Raw genomic sequence first — 26,781 nt, forward strand, 5'->3', positions numbered from 1 at the left:
TCCTATTTGAAAATGACTGAAACAGAAAGTGGAGGGAAAGGTTACTTACTGCCAAGATAGTGGGAGGGACTGCAGGTTCTTGGGCTCTCAATGGCACAGCGACCGCCTCCTATAAAGACCAAACAAGAGTTAGAAAGACAAATAAGATGCGTTTTATGATCTGCAGGGTTCTGAGAGGATGGAACAAGAAGTTGGTTAACACGGATAAAAGGACAGATGAAGACAGAGGGAGACAAGAGGAGGAGCCTTCAAAACGGTGATGTGTGATTGGCTGCAGAGAGGGGCTGAGGAAAGAGTTAAAAAAGAAGAGGACAGTGGTAAAGGACCAACCTGAGGCTCCCAGTCCTCAAACTCCTCCTCACTCACTGCATAAGCCCCGCCCTCAAACTGCCTCTGATATCTGATGTCCTTAAACGGTGGAGGGAGAGGCTCCAGCGTCACTCTGGCCTCTACCACCGACCTGCGAGACGGACTAGGAGACTTGACCGGTTTGATGATCTTCCTGGTGGCGGAGGGGGAGGCCAGCTCTTTGTGCAGAGCAGCGATGGCTGAGCTGGTGATGGACACCTGAACCGGCCAATCAAAGCAGGTTAAACACCACGATCAGGAACAAACAGGAAGTCCACGATTAGTGAGGGAAGACGGTGATGGAGACTCTGAGTGAAGGTCGGAAATCACTGAGAGGAGGCGGCAGGCAGCCGGAAAGAAATAAAACCAACTACTGTGTCGTGCAAAAGTTTTTACAACCTTTAAATATTTTTATCTCATTACCAACCTTTAAATATTTTTATCTCATTACCAGTGTTTCTTGGGATTATATGATATAAACTAATATAAAAAAGTGTAGAATTTTGTCAAATTACAATAAAAAGTGTTGATTTAATTTATATTCTGGAATCTCTAAAGAAAACAATGATTGTTGATCTGCTGAGATAAATCCAGATATCTGAAGGAAAAACTGAAAAAACAATTTTTCACAACATTGCTATTTTTAAGCATGGTGGTGGCAGCATTGCACTGTGGGGATGTTTTCCTTCAGCATTTACAAAGAAGCTGGTTTTGATAGGAAGACGGATGGAGCCAATCCGTACGAAAACCTGTGGGTGGCTGCAAAAGAAACCCTCAAAATCCAGCTAATTGGTTCAGATTAAAGCACATCTATGATTTATAATGTCCTACTTAAAGTCCAAATTTAAACGAAGTTGAGAATCTATTGCAAGTCTTAAAAATTAATTTACATAAATGCTATCTTTCCAATCTAGTCTGTAGATGTGCCAGCAGTGAGAAGGCAGTTCTGGCATTAATTCTCTGTTCAATTCATAATTATATTATTAGTGTTATTATTATATAATTATATCATAAAATCCCAATAAAATACACTGAAGTTTCAGGTTTTTTGAAGTTCAGGGTTAAAGATACTCCTGCAAGGAACAGAAATACCATGGATTATAAAATGATGGAAAACATGGAAAACACTATGAAATACAAACCATCCAGTGATTATTGAATTTTCTTAGAAAAGTCAATATGTTTTATGTTTATGTTATTCAGATTTAATTTGTTCACTTCCAAACATTTCTGCATTTCCGGCTGCAACACATTTCCAAATCCTTTGGGGAGAAATAGTTCTCCCCAAAGACAGCTAAAAAAAGTGTATACCTATAGACATTTATGTGCTGTGCTGGCAAAATCAGTCTGTATTGTTTAGAGAAATAGTTCTCCCCAAAGGATTTGGAAATGATGAGAAATTAAAAGAAGCGTTGAAGACAAAAAAGAAAGGTCTTCCAAGAGACAACATTATGAGGAAAAAAAGATTGTGAGAGGATCTCCAGTTTGACAAGAAAAGTGTATGAAAAAGCACTGAACAGGTTCCAAGTAATGTATTTTTTTTTGCCTTTGTAGCTCTGATCCTACGTCAACAGCTGATAGAACGTGGACAAGGTATCACTTTGAAACCCTTTGTCAGCAAAAATGTAGCAGCCAGAACATAGAAAGTCACATAACACAAACATTCCAAGGCGTGATTCAGGAAGAAATGAAGAAATTCTGCAAAATGTTTTTTTTTTTTTACAAGTTTTTAAACTTTCATTTGGATTCCAACAGCTTCAAAAACAGCTTAAAAACCGGATACTTTTGTTTTTTATGGGTGTTTGGAGAAGAAGTCCCAGCAACATTAAAATGGAAAACTAAACAAAATTTTTCTGTAACGTGTTGCAGCCTAAAATGCAGGACTGGATGGAAAACAACCAAAATGAAGCTTGACCTTGACATCAGATCTTCAAGAATTGGACGATCTTAGCTTTTTCCATGTTGTTCCAACATCTTCTGATTTAGATTTGGTGAAACCTTAAAAACTAAAAGATTGACTTTAGGTGAAATAACTAGATGAGTGAAAAGTGAACGTCAGGAAAGATCAATTCGGAATCAACAGACTGTGAGATTGAAGGATCGAAGAACTGTGCAGGTTTAGGATGGGTGATGGTGAAGAGGGAACCAAAGTGAACCACAACTGTTACAAATGTGTGTTTGTTAAAGATGGTATGGAGGTTCTGGGGCGGCAACGGCGGGCCCTGCAGCCGAACCTCTTACCTCCCGGCTCGGTTCGTGTTTAGGAACGGAAACTTTAGAAACCGTGAAATGCGGGACTGTGGACGGAGAGACGCCGGTGTCCACCTGGGAGGAGACCTCGGCTGTTCTCTGAATCTGGAGTGATCAACACATGAGCTGTTAGGGAGAGTCTGGATGATCCGGTTTGATCTAACAGCCGAATCCTCAGACCTGATGGATTTGCTGGACCTCCTGGAACTGGACTCGTTGTTGCTCTTTGGGTTTTGCAGCAACAACCTGTTTGTCTGTTATCACTGCTGCCTGCTTCACCTCAAGAATCTCCTCTTCTTCTTCCTCCTCTCCAGCCCAGACACCCTCCTCATGAATGGGCTGGCGAACACGAGCAAGGTCAACGGCGGCCAACACAGTGGCGACCGCCTCTGCTTTTTTCTCCCCTTCAGTCTAAAGGTAGAACGAACAGCACACAGATCTCAGGAAGGTTGACAGTCGAGTTGAAAAGCTTTCAAATATTCAACCAGGAGAAGAAGAAAAGCAGCAGCATGTGGAACTTTAGGGGAAAACAAGGAGATGAAGCCACATTGATACTGAGTTCTTCATGTGAGTACTATTTAATTAATAAGAATGGTCTAAAATCTTCAACTTTTCTAAAAGTGAACTCAAGTTTGGAAAGAAGATGTGATTTAGGGAGCACCAAGACTGTTTGTCCACTTTGATTCAACTCTTGTTTGTTTGTCCAGAAACACTGGTTTGTTTGGGAAGGTGTGAATGTATAATCAAAGTGGCCCGTAAACCTCTACAAACGAAGGTGAAGGGCATTCTGGGTAAATACAACCAAAACAAACACAGAGTCTAGCGCTAGCTAGAGAAATGGTTTGTGGTTTTCTCCAAAGACAAAAGAGAAATTCTATAACCGCTAAAATCTGATGCCACTCCATTTTTGTTAACATGTGGTAAAGCGGGAATTTGTGCTCATTGTCTTCTTCAGAAGTTTTTGTGTTGCTTCTTTCAGTTGTTCTTGGTGCAGCGCCCCCAAAGCTGAGGAGGGGAAACATGTTGCTCAAAGAATTTAGATTGCTTGACACAGTGAAAGTGAATCACACGAGCTGAAAATGAAACAAATGTTGTAATTTTGGTCCTCAATCGAACTCAGTCTACTTGACTGTCAGGTATGAAAAGATCCTTACAGGAAGTTAAAGGGTCATCCTCTGGAGAGAAGTCAAGTCAAGTTTATTTGTAGAGAACATTTCAGCAACAAACCAGTTCAAAGTGCTTTTCAAATAAAAACAAAATGCAGTAAACAATTATAAACAAGAAATAAACATCATATTCTGTCAAATACTATCATCAAAATCATCAAGCAAATATATGTCAAATATGGTGATCAATGTTCTATTTGCTACTAATTAGAAACAGCTCTAAACAAGCCTTCTCTAAAGAAACTGTTTGCAGTTTTTTAGAATTTCTAGTTTCTGAATGCTGCTTCTCCATTTTTTAGTTCTAGTTCTTGGGATGCAGAGCAGAACTATATATGCGTTGTTGCAGTAATTGATGCGACTAAAGATAAACGCATGGATGAGTTTCTCAAGATCTTGCTGGAATATTAGTCCTTTAATCTGGGAAATGTTCTTCAGGTGATAGAAGGCTGACTTTGTAACTGTCTTTATGTCGCTCTGAATGTTTCTGGTCTGAGTTCATCACTACTCCCATTTGATCCAGAGGATCCCAAGATACAAACACATCCACCAGTAAACACCAGGTCGGAACAGAACTGAGAAGGACCTTCTACTCACCTCTCTACTGGCGGCCACCTGATGCTCCCACTGTTTCTCCATGTGCAGCTGTGTGGAGCTGCTCATGCTGCTCATACTGGTCATGCTGGTCATACTGGTGTAGCCTTCAGTCACGTAATCTCCCTGCTTCCAGGGCGGGAGAACCTCAGTGGAGCCAGAAACCTAGAGCAGAAAGGAGGAAGGTTTTGGATGATCCTTTGGTTCTGATGCAAACTGGATTTACTGAAAAAGTTTTAGTTATATGTATAAAGGATTAGATTCCTCATTTTCAGAATTCATACAATAAATGAAATTAAATGTTTGTTTAGTCTAAGTCTGATCGTGTACAAAACAGAAAACTTTACCAGAGTAAAAAAATCAAAATAAACAACAGAATTAGGTTGAATGTTTGATTTTTGTGGCAGAAAGTTGTGGAGAAAACCAAGAAAAGTAAACAAAAAGCTGTTTCTGAAGTAGACTGTATGCTTCAATTAAAATGAAAAATGTTTCTCAAACTTCTCTCATGGTAATTTTAATGGTTAAAGGTTTACAAAACAGCTGGACTTGGTCTCTCACCTGTTTTCTGGTCATCACAGGAGAGCGGACAGGTCTGATGGGAGAGATGGACATCCTGCTGGAGGGAGAGACGGGTCTGCAGAGAACAACATTTCATTAAACCTCACAGCTTGGCCGTTTGAACCACAGTACACCTGTGGGCGGAAGCTTACCTGACAGGTGCAGGCGTTGGTCCCTTCACATGTCTGACGGGTGAAGGTGACTGCTGGCGACCTCCCGGTACCTTGGAGACGAAGGACGGCGGAGACCTGGATGTGGGTTTAGGCGGGACCCTCGGTGGGGTTTTGTGAGCAATGTGTTGAGTCATGATTCCTCCTTCAACGTGCATCTCCATCATAGTGGTGGCCTGGAAACTGGCCTCCATGGACTTCTGGAAAACACAGCAAAACATTTCAGATTTAAAAAGTTCCAAAAGCAAATTTTGATTCAATTTACTTATTGTAAATATTGAGGTGGATGTTTTCCGCATATACTTTTCCCGAAGGTTTTCTTGAAATAACAACTTATTTCCCGGTGGTTTTCTCAAGATAAGTTAATTTAACTCATTAACTAATTATTTTTGAGAAAATTTTAAGAAATTAACTCATTATCTCAAAAAACATCATTTCAAAAACATTACGACCTATTTTAAAAAAGGCCTCTTAAAATAGGTTTTCCCGATTACATATGAATGTTATTTTAACAGTATTTCTTATTTATATTTATGAAATTGTATTAATATAATTTTTTATCTTGTGATTTCATTTAACGCCACTTATGGCCACTAGGTGTTGCTCTGACATAACTCACCCTTTCCATTGTGGTTCCGGACATCTCCATCTGGGATGTGGACATGATCGTCTTTGTTTTCTTAATGGGAACTGCTTCTTCGCCTGTATAAGACACACAGCAGAAAGTTTAGCTCCAATCCAAACAGTCATAACCAGAACCTGAACTGGACTGAGCTCACCTTGAACCAGCAGCTCGCAGGTGGATGTGGCCCGCCCGCTGCTGTTGGTGGCTGTCACAGAATAAGCCCCAGAATCCTCTGGGAAGGCCTCAGCGATCAGCAGACTGTACAGGTCTCCTTCCTGCAGGATCTGGAAGTCGGTGGAGCTCTGGATCTCGGCTCCCTCCCTGTAGAACTTCACCACAGGTGTGGGGATACCAGAGACTCTGACGCTCAGCCTCACCTGACTGCCCTGCCTCACTGTGGAGCTCTGAAGTCTCTGAATGAAGGTTGGTGGCGCCGTCTCGGCTGCAGGAACCCAAAGTAAAATCAGAACATTTTCATCAACTTTAAATTTTAAAATAGAAATAAAAGATCATCCCTGAACTTTGACCTCATCAAGCATTCCCTGCTGATCTCCATCGTTCTGTAAATGATGATTCAGAAGCCATCATCGCGTAATAAAAGTCCAGATTCCAGTTAAGGAAAGCTATGCTGCAGCAGCTGCACCTATATCGGTTTTATCACTGGATTAAATAACAAGCTCTGCCCACACAGCTGATGGCGGGATAAATTTAGACTTGGACCGGAACGCACTGCTTCAATTTTAAACTTTAATTTATCCAACGGCACGGTTCAGTTAGCTGCTGTCATTAAAAGGACACTGAACACCGACTAAACTAAGGGATAAAATACCAGCTGTTGCTGCGAAGGTGTCGATATGTGAATTTAGGAGCAAAATATAACTTAATGTTGAGAAATTAATTTCACAATCTGAATTTAATCTTGTTGTCATAACATGTAATCCATAATCCAGGATCTGACTCTGAAGCAGCAAAAAGTCGTTCTAATGTTCCAACACAACTTAAATTTAATTAAGTCAATTATGCAATAGTGGGAAATGCCAATTCCTCTAGATTGAGGTCCAACTCTGACCCAACTCCATAAGACAAAACGTATGGAACTGGAGTCACATTATTTAAACGAACATCTAAACTTTTCACCTTTTTTTAAAAATATTTGTCAATTTCTTCCTCAATTATTTCTAATTTATTTTTTAAACAATTATATATTATATATTTTATTCAATTTTTAAAAATATGTATTTTGTTAGTTTTTTCTTCAAATTAATCAATCACTTTTTTAAAGGTATGTACAGTTCAAGGGTATCTAATGGTCAATAATCAATAATTAATAGATAATAAATACTGATTACATTACTGAGGATGAAATAAATCCAGTTGTTTGATTTGAAGAACAGATATCACCTAACTGAAGCAGGAAATCCAACTCCAGTTAATGATCAATCAATTACTAAATTTGTTGACAATTATTTCAATAAACAATTAATCACGATTAATCGTTTCAGGTATAATTGAGTGTTAATCTGAGGTTTTGATTTTCAGAAAAATAAAATGATCAAACATGAAAGAAAATCAACTAAGCAAATATCTCAGAATCACTCGGTCTATTCAAGGTGCAGACGGTCTAGTCCAATCATCTCAGTCTCACCTGTAACCAGGAGCTCAGCGGTGCTCGTAGCTTGTCCAGCGCCGTTGGTGGCTCTGACAGAAAAGCGTCCGCTGTGTGCGGCAGTCACAGCGGGAATGCTCAGAACAGCGCGGCCGTCGCTGAACGAGATCTGGACGCCGGGCAGAGCTGCGGCGGAAAGAACCTGGCCATCACGGAACCAGCTCACCTCAGGAACTGGAAAACCTGGAGAGGAAAAGGTCAGGGGTCAGGGAAGCAAAAACTAAATGCTGCAGAACGTCATCTACAAAACAAAAAATTTATTGTACGTCAAGAAAAAATAATCCACCTTAAAATCAAGCAAATTAAGTCACCCAATCACCAAATAACTCAAAAATTTTCTACAAATAATTTGGAAAGTTCTGAGTTTAAAAAGTTTAAAATTTGCACACAAAAAAAGAGAAGTTGTGAGAGTAACCTCAAAAATTTTTTTAAAAATTTAAAAATTTGATTACTTTTGTAACTCAAAAATGTCCAAGTCTTTTCCTGTAAAAATGTAGAAAGTAAATTTTTGATGGTAATTTACTCTTCCTTTTTTCTACTTACAATTGTTGAGTCAATTAATTTCTCAACATTGTAAATTTTGCCCGTTTGCTGTATTAAAAGAAAATAATCTAATATTCTTTTTTTTTTTTTTTTGGCTCAACTGAACAAATTTATTCTCAGTAATAAGAACAGGATTTGGGTCACTTTCTCTTTGTTTGTTATGTTTAGTCAAGTTTAATAAATTAAATAAAACTTGATTTGGTTGCATCAAAATCCCTTTTTCAGTAGATGCCTATGAATAAATAATTGTATATTTTGCTAAAGCTTGGTATTTAAACACTTGCATTGTACTTTAAATTTTTCATTGTAAGAAAAGTAAACCTGTCAGAATTTTACCCTTATTACTAATTAAAAGTCTCCATCTGCGTATACAGGGCAAATTTGTGTCATTTTTGAATTGCAGTTGGTTTGGGAGCCGCACAAGTGCAGTTAATTTATTGCAGTTTACTTTTACATGTTTACCAATGCAGTCAACCTTTTTTTTTCTTTCAGTTTCATTATTTATTTTACAATGGCTGTTATACTCCTAATTGCACCGACTGAACAAATTAAAGTTGTTTTCACATGTTTGACCAAGCTTGTAAAGCTATAGGTGTATTTAAATGTGCTGCGCCAGTGAAAAGTTATCAAATAAATATGTAATTCCATACATTTATGTCTTTGTTTTAACCCCCCCAGAAATGTTGCAGTTATATCCAGTAGAAACTGGAGCTCCATGCCTGAGAACCCCACCATGATGATGCCATCAGGTGATTTCTTACCACTAACTTGAGCCTCGAACGAAGCGGCACTACCCTCTAGTGCCACGACGCTCTGCAGCGGCTGAGTAAACGTCGGCGCTTGTGTTGACATCACGGTCGGCACCCTGAGGAAGACAACACAGAACCATCAAAGACAAGATGCTCCCCTCCAACCTGAAATTATTGTCTACAAGTCATAATTATCTACATATGGAACATGGAGAAGCTAATCTGGTATCATCAGATTTAATATTTACATTCTGACAGCAGCAGACACTTTTCTTTTAATGTCACAACTCACAATCATTTAAGCAGTCCATTAATTGAGCAATTATCGTAACGATTAATTGATTAATTAGATTTAAAAATGGTATACCACAAATGTCCTTTAACCACTTAAGATTTCCTCTTTCTATTACTGGAAATACATTAAAACATATTAGAAATACATTTAAAAAATGCAAATAAATAATTCAATTCCTTCTAATAAATAAGAAAATGAACATTTTATTGCCTACAGTGCAATAACATAAAACATACTTACAAAGATGTTTTTATCTTAAATGGCTTAATTACTGCTCTAAATATGTTGTTTTTTCACTTAACTCCCTTTCTTGGAGTCTGTGTACTCCAGTTGACAATTAACAGATTACTAAATTTGTTGACAATTATCTTTGATAATCGATTAATCATTTCAGCCCAACTTTCTTTCTAAGCTGAAATGCTTGAGTGTCCTAAGTTTTAGAAACATCAAGACACTAGTTATTAGTACAAGCAAAAGGAGGGAAATAAAGAGTTATAATGGTTTGAATTATATATTTAATAAATCTAGATCTGACCTAAAAGTTAATTAACCTTTGATTTTATGAAAACTTTACAAAGCAACAATATTCTGTGAGTTTCTGGTTGGATTGAGGTAAAACTGATATCCAGAGTTTGATGAAACAAGATTAAAAATCTTCTAAAGAAAGGATTTATTGTTATTCATTGGAAGGTTAAGCTGTTTGAAACTGAAGAAGACAAATCAGAATCACTTTATTGCCATTGCTGGTAAACAAGTTCCCAGGCAAGGAAATGGCATTAATTTAAAATAAATAGTAATATATGTAAAATAAAATATGATAGAATAAAAGAGCAGCTAGTGAGTTGTTCATAGTTATTAAATTTCTGAAAGCTACTCAGAGTGGGAGTTCAACTCAGAAGCTAACAGGTGAGATGTACGTATTAGCCAGTGAACATAAAACTTGCTACAGGAAACAGAAGTGCCCATAGTTCTCCACGAGGAGAACGAAGTGGAACATCCAAACACCAAACAGAAAGATCCCAACCAGGATTCAAACTGTCAACCATCAGCTGTGAGATGAAAGGTACCATCTAACTGAAATCTGACTGTGGGCTGGAAATAGGAAACAATCCTGATTTAACTGGAACACGAAAACCGCCACATGGCTGGAAAATAATGGATGGGCAGATGGTTATGTATATGGAGGATGGATGGATAAATGATTTAATGGACGGACGGAGGTTCAACACACTGACATCTCTTCAATAACTCAATGCTGTGATGCGATTGGGTTTTGTTTAGGCCAGACTGACTTGTTTTTTGAATTCTTGGTTCTGATTCTTCTAGTTCTGAAGGTTCCCATTTTACACACTTCCATTAATTTCTGAATGAGTGTTAAATTGTTCTGTTTGGACCTGGATGGTTCTGCTCATCCCTGAATGTTCCTGTTTGGACCCCAGCAGCTTCCGTCAGATTGTAATTACCATTTTTTGGCCCATTCTGGGTAAATTAACCCAGTCTAAATCTGATTGGACCAGTGCCTTTCTGTCTGGTTCTGATATATAGACATGACTTAATTTGTTCTTTTAAATCAATTTGACCCAATTGATCTTCAATTGGATATCAATACCTGCTCAAATTTTCAATTTAATGCTTCCCGATATGAGTTTAGTCTGATAATTTCAAGAATTCATTCATTTTCTGGTAATTTTGCTTAGTTTTAATATTTTATAATCGAAACCAGGTATTTTAATCCTTATGTGAGCTGCTTGTTTCCATCGTATTCTGTTGCTTTAGAAGACTAAGACAGAACAGAACCAACATAGGTGAACATTACCAGAAGTAGGACTGGTTCCTGCTGGCCTGAACACAGGAAGAATGTCTTGTTATAAGTTAAAAAAACCACAAAAAAAAAAACAGAAAAATGTTCAAAAATATCTGGTTTACTTTTAAGTTACTTTTGTCCTATTTCAAGTGTACTAATTATTTGACCTACAAACTAGACAAAAATTTGTTTTTGCCTTCTAATATAGCCATTTTACATGTTTAAACATCAAAAATAAATTTTTATTTGTTGTATAATACTTTATTTATGTTTTATGTAAAAACTCTGCCCCCCTGCAGGTCATAATCAGCAAATGAATGAGGAGTTTGCCACGATCAGATTTTAAAACATTATAAATATGCAAACATCCGGTTCTGAATGTTATGATCAATCAGAGTTTCGGCTGTCTGTAATTAAACCTGGGAAATTGTGAAGCCTTTCTCTTTTTAACTGTGACATTTGAAGTTGTTGTTGTGATGTGAGTGTATTTCCCTTAGTAAATCAGAACATCAAAAACAAGCCCTGAGTTTCAGCAGAAACAAAGCATCTCATCTCAAAGCAGCAAACTTCTGTTTGTTTCTGAACCCCGACGTGATCATCAGATTTTTATTTGAAAATAGAAAACTTAACATATTTCTTGGGCTTTGGAGTAAAATAAGCCTTTTTCTTTAAAATAAACCACATTTAGCAGATGAACACAGCCTAAAACCCAGAATCATCCACTTTACAGAATGAAACTACAAAGGTTTACAAACATCATGTGGACCAAAATTGACTGCAGTTTCACTAAAAAAAAAACCTACAAAATATTGCACAGGTCTAATTACCAGTGCAAATATCTTAATAGACAAGCCGCCTTACAAGTAACCATTTAGCAAGACAGAGGAGCTTGTTTTAAGTCTATAATCCTTGGATACTAGTTCCACTGGCAGATTATTTCACCTATAACATGGAAAAAATGTCTTGTTACATGTGAAATATTCTGCCAGTGGAACTAGAACTTTTTCATCAATATTAAATTATTGACTTAAAACAAGCTCCTATTTTGCCGAAAAGCAACTTTTAAGTTAGTTTTGTTTTATTTCAAGTGTACTAAAATGTTTTCACTAGGAACTACAATAAAAGCAGTTCCTAGTCGATTTGTGTTTTTTCCGTCCAAGGGCCACAATTGGTCCAAGAGCCATACTTTGGACACCCCAGAGGAAAACCTCTCAGACAGAAACTTTGTGGTTGGATCATCAAAAGAACTCCTGCAGCTGCTGCTTTCCAAAATAAGAGTCTCAGTGAGGTGTTGCTTCTGTCAATCAGATCATTCTGAACTGAGGGGGGGTTCAGGTGCTATAAATACCTCTTCCAGCCCCCAGGGTTGACTGACAGCCACCATGTGGGGCACATATCTGAGAGCTGATAGCCCTGCTGCTGATTCCCTTAAAAAGCCATCAGCCTCTGGGACGCTCAGCAGCTATTCTGGGCGGTCTGCATTACCTCCAGCAGCAAGTGGTAGAAACCTTCATGGCTTCCGAAAACCCAAAATCCATCCCAACAACTAAAACTCTGCCACTCACCTGTCAGCGCAAGGATGCCTGGGGGGCCCACGGCAGGGCGCGGTGCAGGAAATCTAAAATCTTTATCCAGAAACGGGTCAGAAAGTCCAGAAGAGCAGCTGAGCGGCACAGGAAGCCCTCAGAAAAAAACAAAACTACAGGCCGACGCCGTGTAGTTCTGTTTTTCCTCCTGACAGCAGTCCCTCCAGCCGAGGCGTCCGGGCCGGGAACGCTGACTCTGCTCAGGGCTGCCCACCGACCACGGGGGGCTTTATACGCCACTGACATCACGCAGGAAAAAGCCTCTGATTGGTTGGTGCCGCAGGGGATCCTGGGAGGGATGGACACTTTATACAAGTCATTGCAGCAGCTGCTGCTTGGAAATCAAGGGATCAGTTCAAGAGAAATCTGCTTCATTCAGATGAATCACGGATCTATGGAGGATTTATTTTGAATTCAGAAGATTCTCAGAATTCTGACTTTAATTTCAGAAGATTAGACCAAATTTTGAGATTAAAGTCAGAATTCTGAAGAATATATGAAGACTTTGCTCTGTCTTTGAAGAATGTGGATAAAATGTTGACTAGAATGTGCAAATAATGTTTTAATAACGTAACCTCCTCTTTAAGTTGTGATGCTTTTGTTTAGAAGGAACAATTTCTTGTTTGGCAGCGCAAAGACAAGTTAACAACAATCAAAAGGCAGAACATAAGTTGTAAAGGAGCTTATAAAATGTATCTTATTTCCAGCTTTTTTGAGAGACAAAATGTATGTTTATGATGTAAATAAGTATTTGCTTGTGATTTAAACTATGCATTTGTTTAATTCTATCTAAAAAAAAACTAATTTAATTTGTGAACCTTATTTCACAATAAGGTGGTTCACATTGTGTAGTGACAATATTAGTTGTAGTTTTACAACTAATACTACATATTAGTTGTAGTATGCTACGACTTGATTAAAATAATACCTTTGTTTATTTATCAACTATTTGCCTAACTATCTCCACTGCAATAGATGGTTAATAGAAAGGCCTAATAGAAAGGCCTTTCTATTAGACCTCAATAGAAAGGCCTATTAAAGGCCTTTCTGACAAACTAGAGAGAGATTTTTAGATCACAGTCTGTATGTCATTTTAAAATTGAATTTGTGTTTTTTTAATGAAGGCTGATATAAAACATTACCAAAACATACAAATAAGAAAATGGATCGGACAAAACTTACTGATTGTTGATCGGTTGCAAGTTTAACTAAATTTTGCTTTTAGCGTTTTGATCTTGAGCAGGCTAGCTTAACTGACTAAATCACCATGGTAATGTATGAGTTGCCTCTTTTGTGAAACCAGTTTGGGGCTTAATTAAACCGGGATTAAACTTTGTCCGCTTTGAAAGTTTATCCTCTGAGACACGAAAATACCGACTATTACTTAGAAAAAATATATAACAATACCTTATGAAGTTAGTTTGTGTTGGCGCGTGAGGGAGCGGCTGCTGGCGTACGTGCCGTGACGATGACCAGTAATGGTGTCGTTTTCCGGCACGTGAAGGTTGAGACCGCGAAGTGCTCCCCCTGCTGGTTAACAGGAGGATAGCAAAACAGGAGTCACAGCGTCACCAGAAAAAACAGAGATTAAGTCAGATATCCAAATAACAGAGGTGTCAAAAGTAATCACATTCTTTATTCAGTTATAGGTACAAATATTTGTATGAAAAAATACAATAAATATGTTAAAAAGACCTAGAACCTATGGAGTGTGAAGAGTTTTAATAAATCAATGTTATTATATAAGTTCATTGGGGCCTGCCATAGAAATGTATGGCAGGCACCTATTGTTCTTCTCCTCAAAATAACTATCACTCCCTTTTACCGTTAATGCGGCCCATACTGCTGTGTGCCCCCTCACAATAGATATCAAAACGTGCGATTCAATCCCATGACGGGAGCTATTACTTTTGTTGGCATTTCGAGTGACTGTGGTGACATAATTAACAAAAAACGAGCCAAATTTAAGTAAAAACAAAAGACTAACTGACACAAAACAGTGTCAGCTACACTCAAAATAGACAGAATTTTGTCTCTCCCTCTGAGCTGCTCTTTAGAACTACAGTGATGGCAAAATGTCAGAATTACAAACATAAACTCATTGCTATGAACTCACTGCATCTCTGAATAGTGCTGTTTGTTATTTCATATACGCATATCATCTAGTGGTGGTAAAAGCAACAAAAATCTAACATGTTCTGGACTTAAAATGGGGTAATGCACACATAGGCGAGTTTCTCTAACCTGAGATTGTGAACCTGTACTGGGCTTATTTTGTGCCTTCAAATAGTTTTAACAATGCTTCTGTAGAAGATTCATAACTTATAACTTATAACTCTGAAACAGTCTGTGTGCTACACTCAAGAGAGAGATTAATTTGATGCATCAAAGGGTGCTGTCATCACTGCTGATGTCATTGCTACTGTTGAAATTGAACAATCTAATAGTGCATTCACGCCAAACACGTTTTGAGAGTCAGGCGAGTCTGGTTTACATTCAAAGTTTATGTGGAGTGTTGGATGCGCTCGATGTTTCAAACCCTCTCCAAACAGTTCAAATCGCACTGCGCGAGACGCTCGAAGCGCCTCCACATAGACTGAATGCAAACCAGACGCGCCTGACGCTCAAAAACGCATTTAGTGTTAACACACCATTATAAGTCCAGTTTCACATTAGGTCAGTGCTTCTCAATTCTAGTCCTCAGGCCTCCTGCTCTGCATGTTTTTGATGTGTATCTATTTCAGAACAGCTGATCCAAATGATTTTATGACATTTTTACATAAAAACTGACTGGGTGTCTCACAAAGATAGAATTCTTTTTCCACCTCTCTGTCTCACACACACGCACACACACACACACACACACCCACGCACACACAAACACTGTAGTTCTAACGAAGAGCCACTGTGAGGAGACGACGAAGAGCCCCAGGCAAGAGGCGATGAGGAGATGATGGGAGGAGGGAACAAAGAGCTACCGGGACGAATGGAAGAATGGAATATCTGGTTGAGAAGGTAGAGGGTCTCTAGCCATGATGGCAAGAGTTGTCTGGCATTACCACTGTCTCCTGTTGCAGCTGCACCAACCCCAGGGAGGGGAGATCGGCAGACCAGCCCTCCAGCACCCACAGGAGTCGGATAGCGATCCGTGGAGTTCGGCCACAGTCTCCACTTAGTCCTTTATGGTTGATGTCAGTTCGTTGAAGCATGCAGTGTCCTGGATTTATCCATATATCCAGGTGAGGTCACTGGATATATTCACACCCAGGTACTTGTAGATGGAGACCACCTCTACAGCTGCTCTTCCGATGTACAGGGGCTTGCAAACAAAATGTGACATGCTTGCAAGTCAGAATGATGCACTTTATGCTCAGATCAAGTCTCTTCATGGAGAGCAAAAAAACACTGAGCTTAAACGCAAGGACGTGAGAGCTAAAGTGCATTCCCTGGAAGTGGCCTAACAGACTCTAAAACTAAGACTCCAGAAGTTTCAGATTACCTTGACAATGACAAGGTCACTGTCAAGGTGACAGTGACAAGGTCAGCTTGTCACTGTCAAGTGACCTTGACAGTGACCTTGTCACTGTCAAGGTCACTGTCAAGGTGACAGTGACAAGGTCACCTTGTCACTATCAAGTGACCTTGACGGTGACCTTGTCAAGGTCAAGGTAATCTGAAACTTCAGGGTCACTTCATAAAGAGGCAATCTGACGAGGAGAAGAGTCTTTCAGAGTAGATAGGGCATCTCCTGAGCCAGGTTGACAGAGACCGTAAAGAGAGTCAAGGACCAGTTCCAGCTCTCCAAAACTTCTGTAAGAGGGCAGGTACAGTTTTCCTGACAATGTACCGGACAGGAACACTCAGGTACTGGGTACCAGCCCGGCTTTTCTAATACATCTGGTAGTTCTGAAAAACTGGTCTCTTTTGTACAGAGCAAAAAAGGAGTTAGGGCATTTACTGAGACGGTACGAGAGAGACTGTAAAAAGATGGAGTCCTTTAGCCACCAAAACATGACTTTAAAGTCTGAAAATGCTCGGCTAAGGGATAGATTGTCTGAATAGGAGAAAGAGGAGCACCAGGAGATCGCAGCCCTGTCTTTCTGAAAACCTCCTGATCTGTGCACTGAAAACAGTCCTGGAGCACAGATGCTGCAAACCTAGGCCACACTGTTCCCATCTTCTTCGTTGGCTATATCCGTCTCATCATTGGAGGATATAATGGCGCCAGCAGAATGGAGATGTGGTCGGAGAGGTCACGATGAAGAGCTGTACACGCAGTTCAGAGTGTATTCTCTGCGTGTGGGAAAGGCGACGTGCAGGGCAGAGTGTCCGTCAGTTTGCCGTGGTTAAAGTCCTGTGCTAACACTCAAAAGTCCTCTGGGTCTTCATCTGCAGTGAATTAACGGTGTCATCCAGCTCCCTTCGACACCTCGCTGGATGTAAACAATGGTGACGAACGCTGCATTTGACGAGCACTGTCTCAGTCGCACTACGCCGAGACAGATAGTGCGGCTGACATTTCACTGTGACGAGTTCTATCGCCTCAGAGCAGCAGCTTCGAACCAGTCCACAGTTCCATCTTCATTCACCTCCCTGGGTTTTTCCTGGCCCATGAAAAACCATGGAGGTTTCCCTGACCCAGCTCTCCTCTTTCCTGTTTGAACAATCTTTCCCTTAACCGAGCATTTTCAGATGTTAAGGTCATGTTTTGGTGGTTAAGGTACTCCATCTGTTCACGGTCTCTGTCGACCTGGAGATACTCTATTTATATATGTGATACTCCAGGAGATACTCTATTTCCTCCGAAAGACTCTTCTCCTCGTCAAATCGCCTCTTTAGAACTGCTGTGTCATTGTCAAGGTCATCTGAAGCTCCTGGAGTCTTTGGTTTAGAGTATGTTGGAGCAGTTCCAGGGAACGCACTTCAGCTCTCACATCCTTGCATTTCAGCTCAGTATTTCTTTGCTCTGAACGAAGAGACTTGATCCGAGCATAAAGTGACTTCTGACTTGCAAGCATGTCACATTTTGCTTGCAAGCCCCTTTGACAGAAACTCCTGCCAGGTTTGGAGCACTCGATTGTTCTTCTGAGATCTTCCACCATCTGCTGGAGTTGTCTGTTTTCATTCTCCAAGTCCACTCTGGTCATATCTGGTGCACTTTCCTCCATCAGCAGCCTATTGTTAGGTCGTTAGGCATAGGTTCGTAGCAATTATTGCAAGCCATTCTTTAAACCAAATCAACTGTGTTGGTGCTTCTCCTCTTCAGTCAAAATGTAGAACTAATGAATTTCTCTGCGGAATCTGGAAATAAAGGGAGATGAATCACAGTCATCAGTGATGTCATAGAATGAATGACATCACTGGTTCAGAAAGCCACTTGAAGCCTGTTGTGTGTGGGTGTGTATCCTGTATTTGATGCATTGTGGGGTCTATTTTTCTGGCACATATTACATTGTGGGTACTCACTGCTCCCAAAGAAGAAATGTTGTTTGTGGGTTTGGGTTAAGGTTTAGGACCAAGGTGTGAATTGAGTTTCAGTTAGAGTTAGAGTGAAAGGAAGTCGATGGAAAGTCCCTGCAAAGACAGTGAGAAAAACCTTTGTATGTGTAAGTGTGAGTGAATCCATGCATTAAGCAGCCAGAAATAGTCTGTAAGGAAGTTGAACTTGACATTTTTTTCATCAGGTAGTTGCTCATTTGGGCATTATATAACTGATTTAACCCAATAACTCTTACACTTGGGATTAGTTTGGCAATTTAAAATTAGACTTACTGAAAATGTCAAAATAAAAGTCTTGACGTTTTTTATATCAGGTAATTGCTCTTTTGGCCATTATATAACTGACTTATATATCTGACTTAACTGAACCAGTGTTACACATGGGATTAGTGTTGCCATTGAAGATGATGCTTAGTGAAAATTTCAAAATAAAAGCCTCCATATTCCTGTTGCTTGAGTCTTCTGGACGACGACTCAAGCAATTTCATTTCTTCTGGACGACAACTCAAGCAATTTCATTTCTTCCGGACGACAACTCAAGCAATTTCATTTCTTCTGGACGAAGACAGTCAGCAGAGAGCTCTGATCATAGAGGTAATGTTCACACTGTCTAATTCACCACCTCTTATTTGCAGGTTCCAGCTGAAATTAATTTATTTTTGCTTTCAGAGATGATCCACTGGGACCTATCTTTTACTGTTTTTAACCCAGTTTTTCTCCTACACTAAGCTACCTGCACAGCCATTTGTTGCACCTAACTTTTTTTTCTTTTATTCTCCCTTCAGCCTTTAAAATCATCGTCCATCACAGGAGCTTGTACTGCAACTAACTGTATTTTTTTCCTATAGAAACTCTCGTAGAGTGGCTGTTTCTTTTTCTTTCTCTGCTCTGTCCTTTCAAATTCTCTTGGGGGTAGTGACAGGTGACCTTTCACAATGAACCAATCTACGGTTCTGCTGGAGGTTTCTTCCTGTTAAAAGGAAGTTTTCCTCTCCACTGTCACTGCATGGATCCTCAGTATGATGCATTGAAACGCTGTCTTTTTTTGAAAGTTCTTCCTGTTACAGGGGAGTTTTTCCTCTCAAGTGGTACCACATAGATCCTCAGTATGATGCATTGCTTAAGCTTTTTATGGAAAGTCTTCCTGTTAAAGGGAAGTTTTTCCTCTCCGTCACCACATACATCTTCTATATGAGCCATTGCTTTAGTTTTTATCTAACTCATAGCTGATATTTGATAACTGCAGGGTTATTTTATTTTGGAAAGTCTTCCTGTTAAAGGGAAGCTTTTCCATCTCCACCATCAGCACATTCATCCTTAGTATGGTGATGGAGAATAGTCTTGAGCTCACAGTTGAGAATTTCAGGCCTTGTCAACACCTCATGGTGTACGGATGAAGAAGAAGATGTAGAAGACTGTCAACAGTTTTTGTTATGAAGACTGAAGACAGCAGATGGCTTCAGACAGGTAGGTGGTATGGATATCAAGATGGTCCCTTTGGCACAGGACTCCAAACTCACCAGCAGGAAATGTAGTTTTCTACTTCCTGTAGTCACTGCTCAAGGCTCAGAAGTCATCGGATGAGTTAAAGGAAATTGGTATCAACGGAACACAACGAATCGGTGGATCCATTCCAGGTACAATGCTTGTTTTGGGAAAAACAAGCTAGGCTATGTGAAAGGTAGGCGTTTTGCTCTTGGGTACAGCAATCAGAATAGCTCTTGTATCCCGAACGGCAGGCAAAGGTGTTTGTGGGAAATGGGCCTGAGCTGCGGGCAAAGGTGTTTGTGGGAAATGGGCCCGAGCGGCGGGCAAAAGTGTTTACGGGATCCATTAAAAAGGTCACTAAGAAGGTATCGATGACACAAAACAAGACTAATGATCCACAGGAAAAAAGTCATTCAGACACTCTGACCAAACTCCCCCTGACTGTACCCAACCAGAGACAGAAAAGGGTTAGACCTGGTACCTACACTTGTCATGTTGTCCTTCAGGAATCCTCCAAGATAATCTGGTTTTCGTCTCCGATTCCACTCTTCATTGTCCTGCCTGGCTCAACGGAATCAGCAGTCTTCCTCAAGAAATTCTGCAGGTATTTTGCTGTTTAACTGATATATACATATGTGTTTATGGAAAGCGTTAATTCATTCTTCGTTGTCCATTGGTTGGACCTAAAATCTGCACTCGTTCTGTTGTCTTCTGCCTTTTGTTCTTCAGGAATCCTGATTTCGGCCTTCATTGCCAGCCCCCCAGTGACCAATGGAAAAAGACCTTCATCGCCCACCCCTGCTGATGGATGACCCTACCATCGAAATCAGCAGTCTCCCTCAAGAAATGCTGTAGGTATTTTGCTGTTTAAATATTTACAAATGGGTTTTTGAAAAGTGTCAATTCATTGAATTATTAATGGTTTTGACCTAAAACCTGTACCTGTCCTGGTGGTGTTCAATAATCCTCTTGGATCATCTTGTCTTCATCCCTGATATTGCCAGTCATTCCCCCCCCCACCACCAACGGACGGAAAAGCCCTTCATCGGCCCAGCCTACTGATGGACGACCTTGGTGACCCTACCACCAGGCTTAGCAGATTATCTTCCAGGTGAGCAGGTAAGGCAGACTCCTCCTGATCTTGAAACTTTGCCAGCAGTTTTCCTCAAGAAATGCTGCAGGTATTTTGCTGCCATTTAAATATTTACATGTGAGTTTTTGAAATGTGTATTCAGTTGTTAAAAGGGTTTAACCTTAAACCTACACCTGTCCTGTTGTCCTTCAGGAATTCTCCTGGATCATCTCGTATCTTCTGATTTCACCCTTCATCGCCACCGCAGCCACTGATGGAACAGGCCTTCATCTCATCGCATCTTTTTTTTTTTGGGACAATTTTGTTTAGAGACTTGATTAATTCTTTGTCAGCTGCTAACTTTTTGTCTTAGATGTTCTCTGTATAGATGCTTCACTTGGTTCTGATTGGCTTTGGTTCCTTCCTGGAGGAGGGTATTGGCTGACATGATGCTGCCATCACCTAACTGTTCTCCATCTCCTGGTGGTACTTTTCACTTCCATGAACAACGAAAGTTCTCCCGATCAGTTGACCTGTTGCTGTGTCTCTGCTCTGTCTTTTCTCGGCTCCAGTCGGTTGTGGCAGACGGCTGCTAATACTGAGCCCGGTTCTAGTTCTGCTGGAGGATTCTTCCTGATGGAGGGGAGTTCTTCCTTGCCACTGTTGCTACATGCATTCTTGGTATGAGTATTTGCTGTAGTCAACGACTCAACTCAAGTGATTTGCTGTTGCCTCCTACTGCTCCTGGGGGAGTGAATGCTGTGAGTAATGATTCCATGGAATCTGCTGAGTTTCCTTGTGGTACATACCTCTTAAACTACTTTAATAATTAGTTGAGCTTATTGTACTGTTAACTAAACCCAATTGAAATATATGTGATTGGACTAAAATTATTCTGAAATGCATTGAGATGACATCTGTTGTGAATTGACCCTATATAAAATTGAACACTTAAACCAACAAATGTTCCCCTCCAACAACCAATATAAAAATCCCCCACAAAAACCAATATAAAAACTGTTCAAACACCAACTACCAAACACCCAGCCACCAATACAAAAACCCAAATAACTATTCAAAAACTGCTCAAAACCTCAAAACCAATACAAAATCCCCAAATAAAAACAGTTCAAAACCCCAAATCAACAACTAAACCTCAAATTAAACAGTAAAATGTTAATTCACAACAGTGTTGTCGAGGCATTTTACAAAGCCATTTCAATTCAGTCATAGATTAGTTGAGCCTACTTATTAATGTATTAGTTTCAGATAATCATTAAAGTAGTTTAAAAGTTTGTACCACAAGGAAACTCAGCAGATTGCATGGAGTCATTGCTCACAGCTTCATTCCTCTTGGACCTGTAGGAGGCGACAGCAGATCCCTTGAGTTGAGTTGTTGACTCAATAGCAATCATTCATTCCACGCATGCATGTAGCGACAGTGGAGAGTAAGAATTCCCCTCTTACAGGAAGAAACCTCCAGCAGAACCAAAGCCGGGCTCAGTACAAGCAGTCGTCTGCCACCACTGACTGGAGCTCTGAGAAAATGGAGCAGAAACACAGCAACAGGACAGCTGAACTTCCATCAACAGAACTTTCTGTTGATGGAAGTGAAAAGTTAACAGCAGGAGATGGGGAACGGTTTTGTGATGGCAGCATCATGTCAGCCAATGCAAGGGCAGGAACCACAGCCAAGAGGATTTGTGTAAACTGAAAGATTTACTGTTTTATCTATATATGCATTTAACTTTTGTTTTTTAGATTACTTGTTGTAGCTATAAAGACCTCAATGCCAATATGGTCAAGCTCTAATTTTGTTTTTCTTTCCATTGTAGCATTGATATTTGTCCTTGTTAAAGATCCTTTATGTGATGTTTGTTTAAAATAAATTAGAAAAAAAAAACCTGTAAAGAAACCGAACCAAGCTTATTGAAGGTATCCATTTTAATACTCATCAGAACAGTGATGAATGATCACTAAAGCGCCACATTCAGGCCTCTCTCCAGATCGACTAAATAAATCTTTCTGGTTTTATTTTTCCCCTCCGTGGGCTGTCACCTTATCGTGGTGGAGGGGTTTGTGTGTCCGAGATCCTAGGAGTTGTCAAACTTCATGGCTTTTATTGAGTCGGGTCTGCTGGGGCAAATGGCTCCTAGGTGAGGGATCAGACCAAGAGCATCCCAAAGAAAGCTTAGAACTATAGATGGAAGTCAGGATTTCCCCCAGTGTTTTATCAACTCTAACCTCCAGTGGGCTATGGGTTGCTAATTATTTTAAAAGGATATTCTTCCACACAGGTGACAGTAAAGACAGGTTTAGCTAAAGGTTTATATTTGAGGCGTTGAACAGGCTGTGAGGGTTATGAACCAATTATGCTGTCCTTTAAATGCCCGAGAGTTTCACACGCTGTAATTTCTGAATTTGATAGCTGCTTGTGCATCTCTGACTTTCTGGAACATAATTTTTAACCCAAACTCCAGCATCCATTTTGACTTGAACTTCCTTAACAGTTTTTCTTAAGGAACGGTACAGGTAATTTACTGGTGGGTGACATTTGCAAGTGAGTTTATGAAATGTGGTGACTTTATTCTCAGTGGTTGGAAGGAATTGACCTGAAATTTTTGTCTGTTCTATAGTCTTCCTGTCTTGTTCTTCTGGAATTCTCCTGGATCATCTTTTTTTTTTTTTTTCTTCTGATTTCTCACTTCATCACTCCCTTGCTGATTAAGCCTACCTTCAGGCTCGGCAGTCTTCCTCAAAAAAATCCTGCAGGTATTTTGCTGTTTAAGCAGCTTCTTTCTTCACGCCCAGTTGGGTTTTTCTTTTCATCAACAAAATGTCTGAAAATTGACGCGTTTCTGTTTCTTTTTACTTTGCTCTGTTAGTGGGAGAATTTCTCCAATGTTTAATGTTGTCTGGTATCTTTAACATTGTCCCCCATTTTTAATTTTATCTTCAATGCTTAATGATGTCCTTGATATTTACAGTTTTTTTTTTTGTTGGATTAGGGATGTTTGACTTTATCTGCAATGTTTAACTTAACAGAAAACTTTTCTGAAGATTTGACATTGGGGATGATAAACCTCACAGATACAATAAACATTAGCTTTAATGTTAAAGGATAATTGTAAGCATTGGAGATTAAATTTAAAAAGTCAGGAAGTTGACTGTTTTTCATATGTAAAACGATTTAAAATTGAGAGGCTTTTTTTATTATTATTTTGTAAAGGAACACTTAACCGTTGTCGGCTTCCTCACTGCTGTATTCATGGAAATGGTGCATTTCAATGATTTTGTTTGTTCAATTTAAACCAATAAAAAGCCTTGTTTGAGCCAAAAACTTCACATTTTATTAATTTCATGAGCAGAGTGAATTTTTTTAAAGCTTTTTTCTTTAAATTTACATCCCATTTAAACGGTAATTTAAACGGTAAAGAATCACCAAAGATGTTGGCAATCAGAAGTTCAACTGCAGCTGCTGCTCTCTAAAGTTCCTGTGACAAGAAATTGAGTTTTTTAATTCCACTCCAAGCATATGTAATGTCTATAAAATCAAGAGGCTGGTCTCTTTTCTCCAAAGTTTGTCGTCATTCTCGGTTTAATATTTTAAAGTACTACAAACATTTCAAACCAAATTACAACACATGAAAGCTTGGGTTTACAGTCGGTTTAAAATTATGAAAATGACATGTTTATAGAGGTCAATTAAGCTAAAATTTGATTGAACTGATTCAAATATCTGATCTATCCAGCAGAAATGAAAAGGTCAGAGTAAAACCCCTTGAGTCAGAGTAAAACCAGGTAGAGCAGCCACAGCAGGACACAGAGAGTCCCAAACCAGGTGTTCCAGTTCTCCATGATGATGTCCAACGCCTCCAACATCAGCCATTTATTATCAGCACCACTGCTGCTTCCAGTCAACAGCTGTAAGTCCTGATCCTGGTTCTGGTTCTGGTCCTCTTCTAGTTTAAACCTGCAGTGACCATGACAAGAGGTCAGACAGCACAACAAGCAGCTGCTGCCCCGATCACATGTGAGAGAGCGAAGGGTTTGTTACTGTGTGCAAAACAAGCTCACTCTGTGAAAAAGCAAACTGGTGTTTATATTAAGTCTGTGAAAGATAAAATCATAAACATTAAAAAGATGCAAAATCAAACAATGGCTGCAGCAGTCTCACTAAATTTTATATATGGTGTATTAGGGCCGGTGTGAATAGAAAAGTAGGGTTAGGGTATTTTGATTTTACTCAATAACATGAGTAATGAACATCCCATTGAGCTGGCCAATAAATCAGACATGGTTGTAATCGATGGTGGGCATATTTTTGCTAATACGCTAATTGGGGAGTTAATTTTTTGCCTAGCAGTCTAGCTAACTTTGAAAATGTTTGGTGCACTTGACTTGCCTTTAACTATTTTTTCTGAATAAATTAAATGCATTTCTGAATAAAGTGCTAAATTGCTTGGCTGTTTTTCAAACCTTAAATAATTTAGTTTTGGTTGTCAATTGTTATTCTCTGATGTTCTGTGTGCTTTGTAACCGAAATCCTACTCTGGTCAAATAGGCAAAATCAGTAACAGAGTTAGCAATAACAACTATAAAACTGAAACCACATAATTACTTCCTGAAGCTACTGGTAGGTGTACAATGTTAAAGTTTATCATGCTAAGGGCAATTTACTATGTTTGACTTTGTAACAACATGATGGAATTTAGCACTTTAGCATTAGTTTTCGTTCAATATTTAACACTTTAGTATTAGTATGTTCATTAGTACATTAGCAGTACTAATGTTTATGATTACTGCTTTATGGTTGGTACCATATTTTAGTTAGTGGTGCCTACCACTGGACGTAATAAAAATGGTGATAATGATGTCATTTGTTACCCAGATGAAATTGCTACTTGTTTTTTGAGTGGTGTTATTAATAATCTGATGAAGCTCAAGTGTTACCATGGAGCTGGTTGTAAGCTACCCACCGAGTGAGCCTGGGCTCTGGGTTTCCCATCACCTCCACCTCTAACATCACTGGACAGCCCTCCATGACGATGGGTTCAGACCAGGGCCTGGTGAACAAGGTGAGGCCAGGTTCAGAGACTTTTCCCAAAGGAATAGACTCTGATGAGGGATGAGGAAGACGAGCAGAAGGAAGAGGAGGCCCCTGTATCTGGGGAGTAAGTCTAATCTCTTCCCGGATAGCCATGGGTTGACAAATATCAGGATCCTGGGATGGTGTTAGTACATGAGGTGTAGAATATGGAGATGTGCCATGCAGGTTAGCTTGATCAGGTGAAGGGTGGGTTTGAGGTTCTGGGTGGGGAGGAGCTGGCTGGGCTGAACTGGGTCTCATGCTGGAACCATGCAGACACTGCTGGGTGTCCTGGAGAGGGAAAACTGTCTGAAGACCCTGCTTGCTGCAGTAGATACTGGTGTTGCTGATGGTTTTAGGCTGTGGAGGGTTTTGGATGAGGTCTTCAGGTAGATCTCTTGGACCTTGGTTTGAAGTTTTGTTGGTCTGTGACCTGCCAGAAGGCAACGACTGGTTGAAGATGCTCTGGGTGACTGAGGTGGCTGTACTAACACTGCTATCTTTAAGTGTTAAAGATACATCCTGATTTGGTTCACTTCTGGTCTGTAAAAAGGTTGGATCTTGAGATGTTGAACTTTGGAGGTTTGTTGTAGAAGGTTCTAGAAGGTTATTGTCTTGTGGTTGGGTTATGTCTTTGTGGAGGATAGTGTCTGTAACACTGGACATGTAAGACTCTTCAAACATGGGGACTGAATCATAGGAGGGATTGAATGAGCTTTCCTGTGCAGAGTTACTACAGACCATGGGGTTGGTACAATGATTGTCTGAAAAAGATGACTTGATGTCAATGTTTTGCTGGGAAAGTAAACTAGTGCTGATTTTAGCGAAGCTGTCTTGTTGAGGCATAGTTCTTGAATTTTCAGTAGACTTCATGTCCTGTTGGGTATGACCTGTACAATGATGGGATTCAAATAATTCCCTCTTCTCAGGAAGTATACAGTTTGTTTTAGTGTAACTAGGATGGATGTTTAGAACCTCTGTCTCTCCTTTAGGAATGTGATTTTTGAGACTTTTGTTTGAACCAATGAAGGACTGCGGATGAATACTCTGACTCAAATCCTGTGTAAGGGTTGTGGATGGACAACTCTGCTTTGGAGAGTTTTTTATTTTAGAACAGTCTTTGTTGTATCCATGGACTGGGTTGTCCAGAGAGACGTCAGAGGTAGACTCTTTGGTTTTCAGGATGGTGCATAGAGTACTGGTAAAAAGTGTTGTAGCAGAAACTGAGGATGGACTTGGGTTAAAGGATCTGGACTCTGACCTGAACCTGTGGTACAACAGA

General features: G+C 39.7%; 2 protein-coding genes across 7 annotated transcripts in view; both read right to left on the reverse strand.

Moving 5' to 3' along the window:
* The window catches only part of ttn.2 (titin, tandem duplicate 2), a 202,484-nt gene extending 189,850 nt beyond the window's left edge, over positions 1-12,634 (reverse strand). For 2 of the 6 annotated variants that reach the window (XM_055052995.1, XM_055052994.1), the window contains exons 1-9: positions 12,331-12,634; positions 8,679-8,782; positions 7,354-7,557; positions 5,863-6,150; positions 5,703-5,785; positions 5,066-5,283; positions 4,914-4,989; positions 4,359-4,520; positions 50-109 (exon numbers count right to left, since the gene is read on the reverse strand). In XM_055052995.1, coding sequence (XP_054908970.1) covers positions 50-109; positions 4,359-4,520; positions 4,914-4,989; positions 5,066-5,283; positions 5,703-5,785; positions 5,863-6,150; positions 7,354-7,557; positions 8,679-8,769 — 1,182 coding nt within the window. In that variant the 5' untranslated portion in view covers positions 8,770-8,782; positions 12,331-12,634. The remainder of the gene's footprint in view (positions 1-49; positions 110-4,358; positions 4,521-4,913; positions 4,990-5,065; positions 5,284-5,702; positions 5,786-5,862; positions 6,151-7,353; positions 7,558-8,678; positions 8,783-12,330) is intronic. The other 4 variants (XM_055052998.1, XM_055052997.1, XM_055052996.1 and 1 more) reach the window with 3 other exon arrangements.
* Positions 12,635-23,989: 11,355 nt separating this feature from the next.
* Positions 23,990-26,781, reverse strand: part of LOC129374413 (uncharacterized) — a 38,728-nt gene continuing 35,936 nt past the window's right edge. Inside the window, exons 49-50 of the mRNA XM_055052818.1 lie at positions 25,390-26,766; positions 23,990-24,383 (exon numbers count right to left, since the gene is read on the reverse strand). Coding sequence (XP_054908793.1) covers positions 24,197-24,383; positions 25,390-26,766 — 1,564 coding nt within the window. The 3' untranslated portion in view covers positions 23,990-24,196. The remainder of the gene's footprint in view (positions 24,384-25,389; positions 26,767-26,781) is intronic.

Source organism: Poeciliopsis prolifica, unplaced genomic scaffold (assembly GCF_027474105.1).
Source record: "Poeciliopsis prolifica strain line A6 unplaced genomic scaffold, Auburn_PproV2 SCAFFOLD036, whole genome shotgun sequence".
NCBI classification, from domain to species: domain Eukaryota; kingdom Metazoa; phylum Chordata; class Actinopteri; order Cyprinodontiformes; family Poeciliidae; genus Poeciliopsis; species Poeciliopsis prolifica.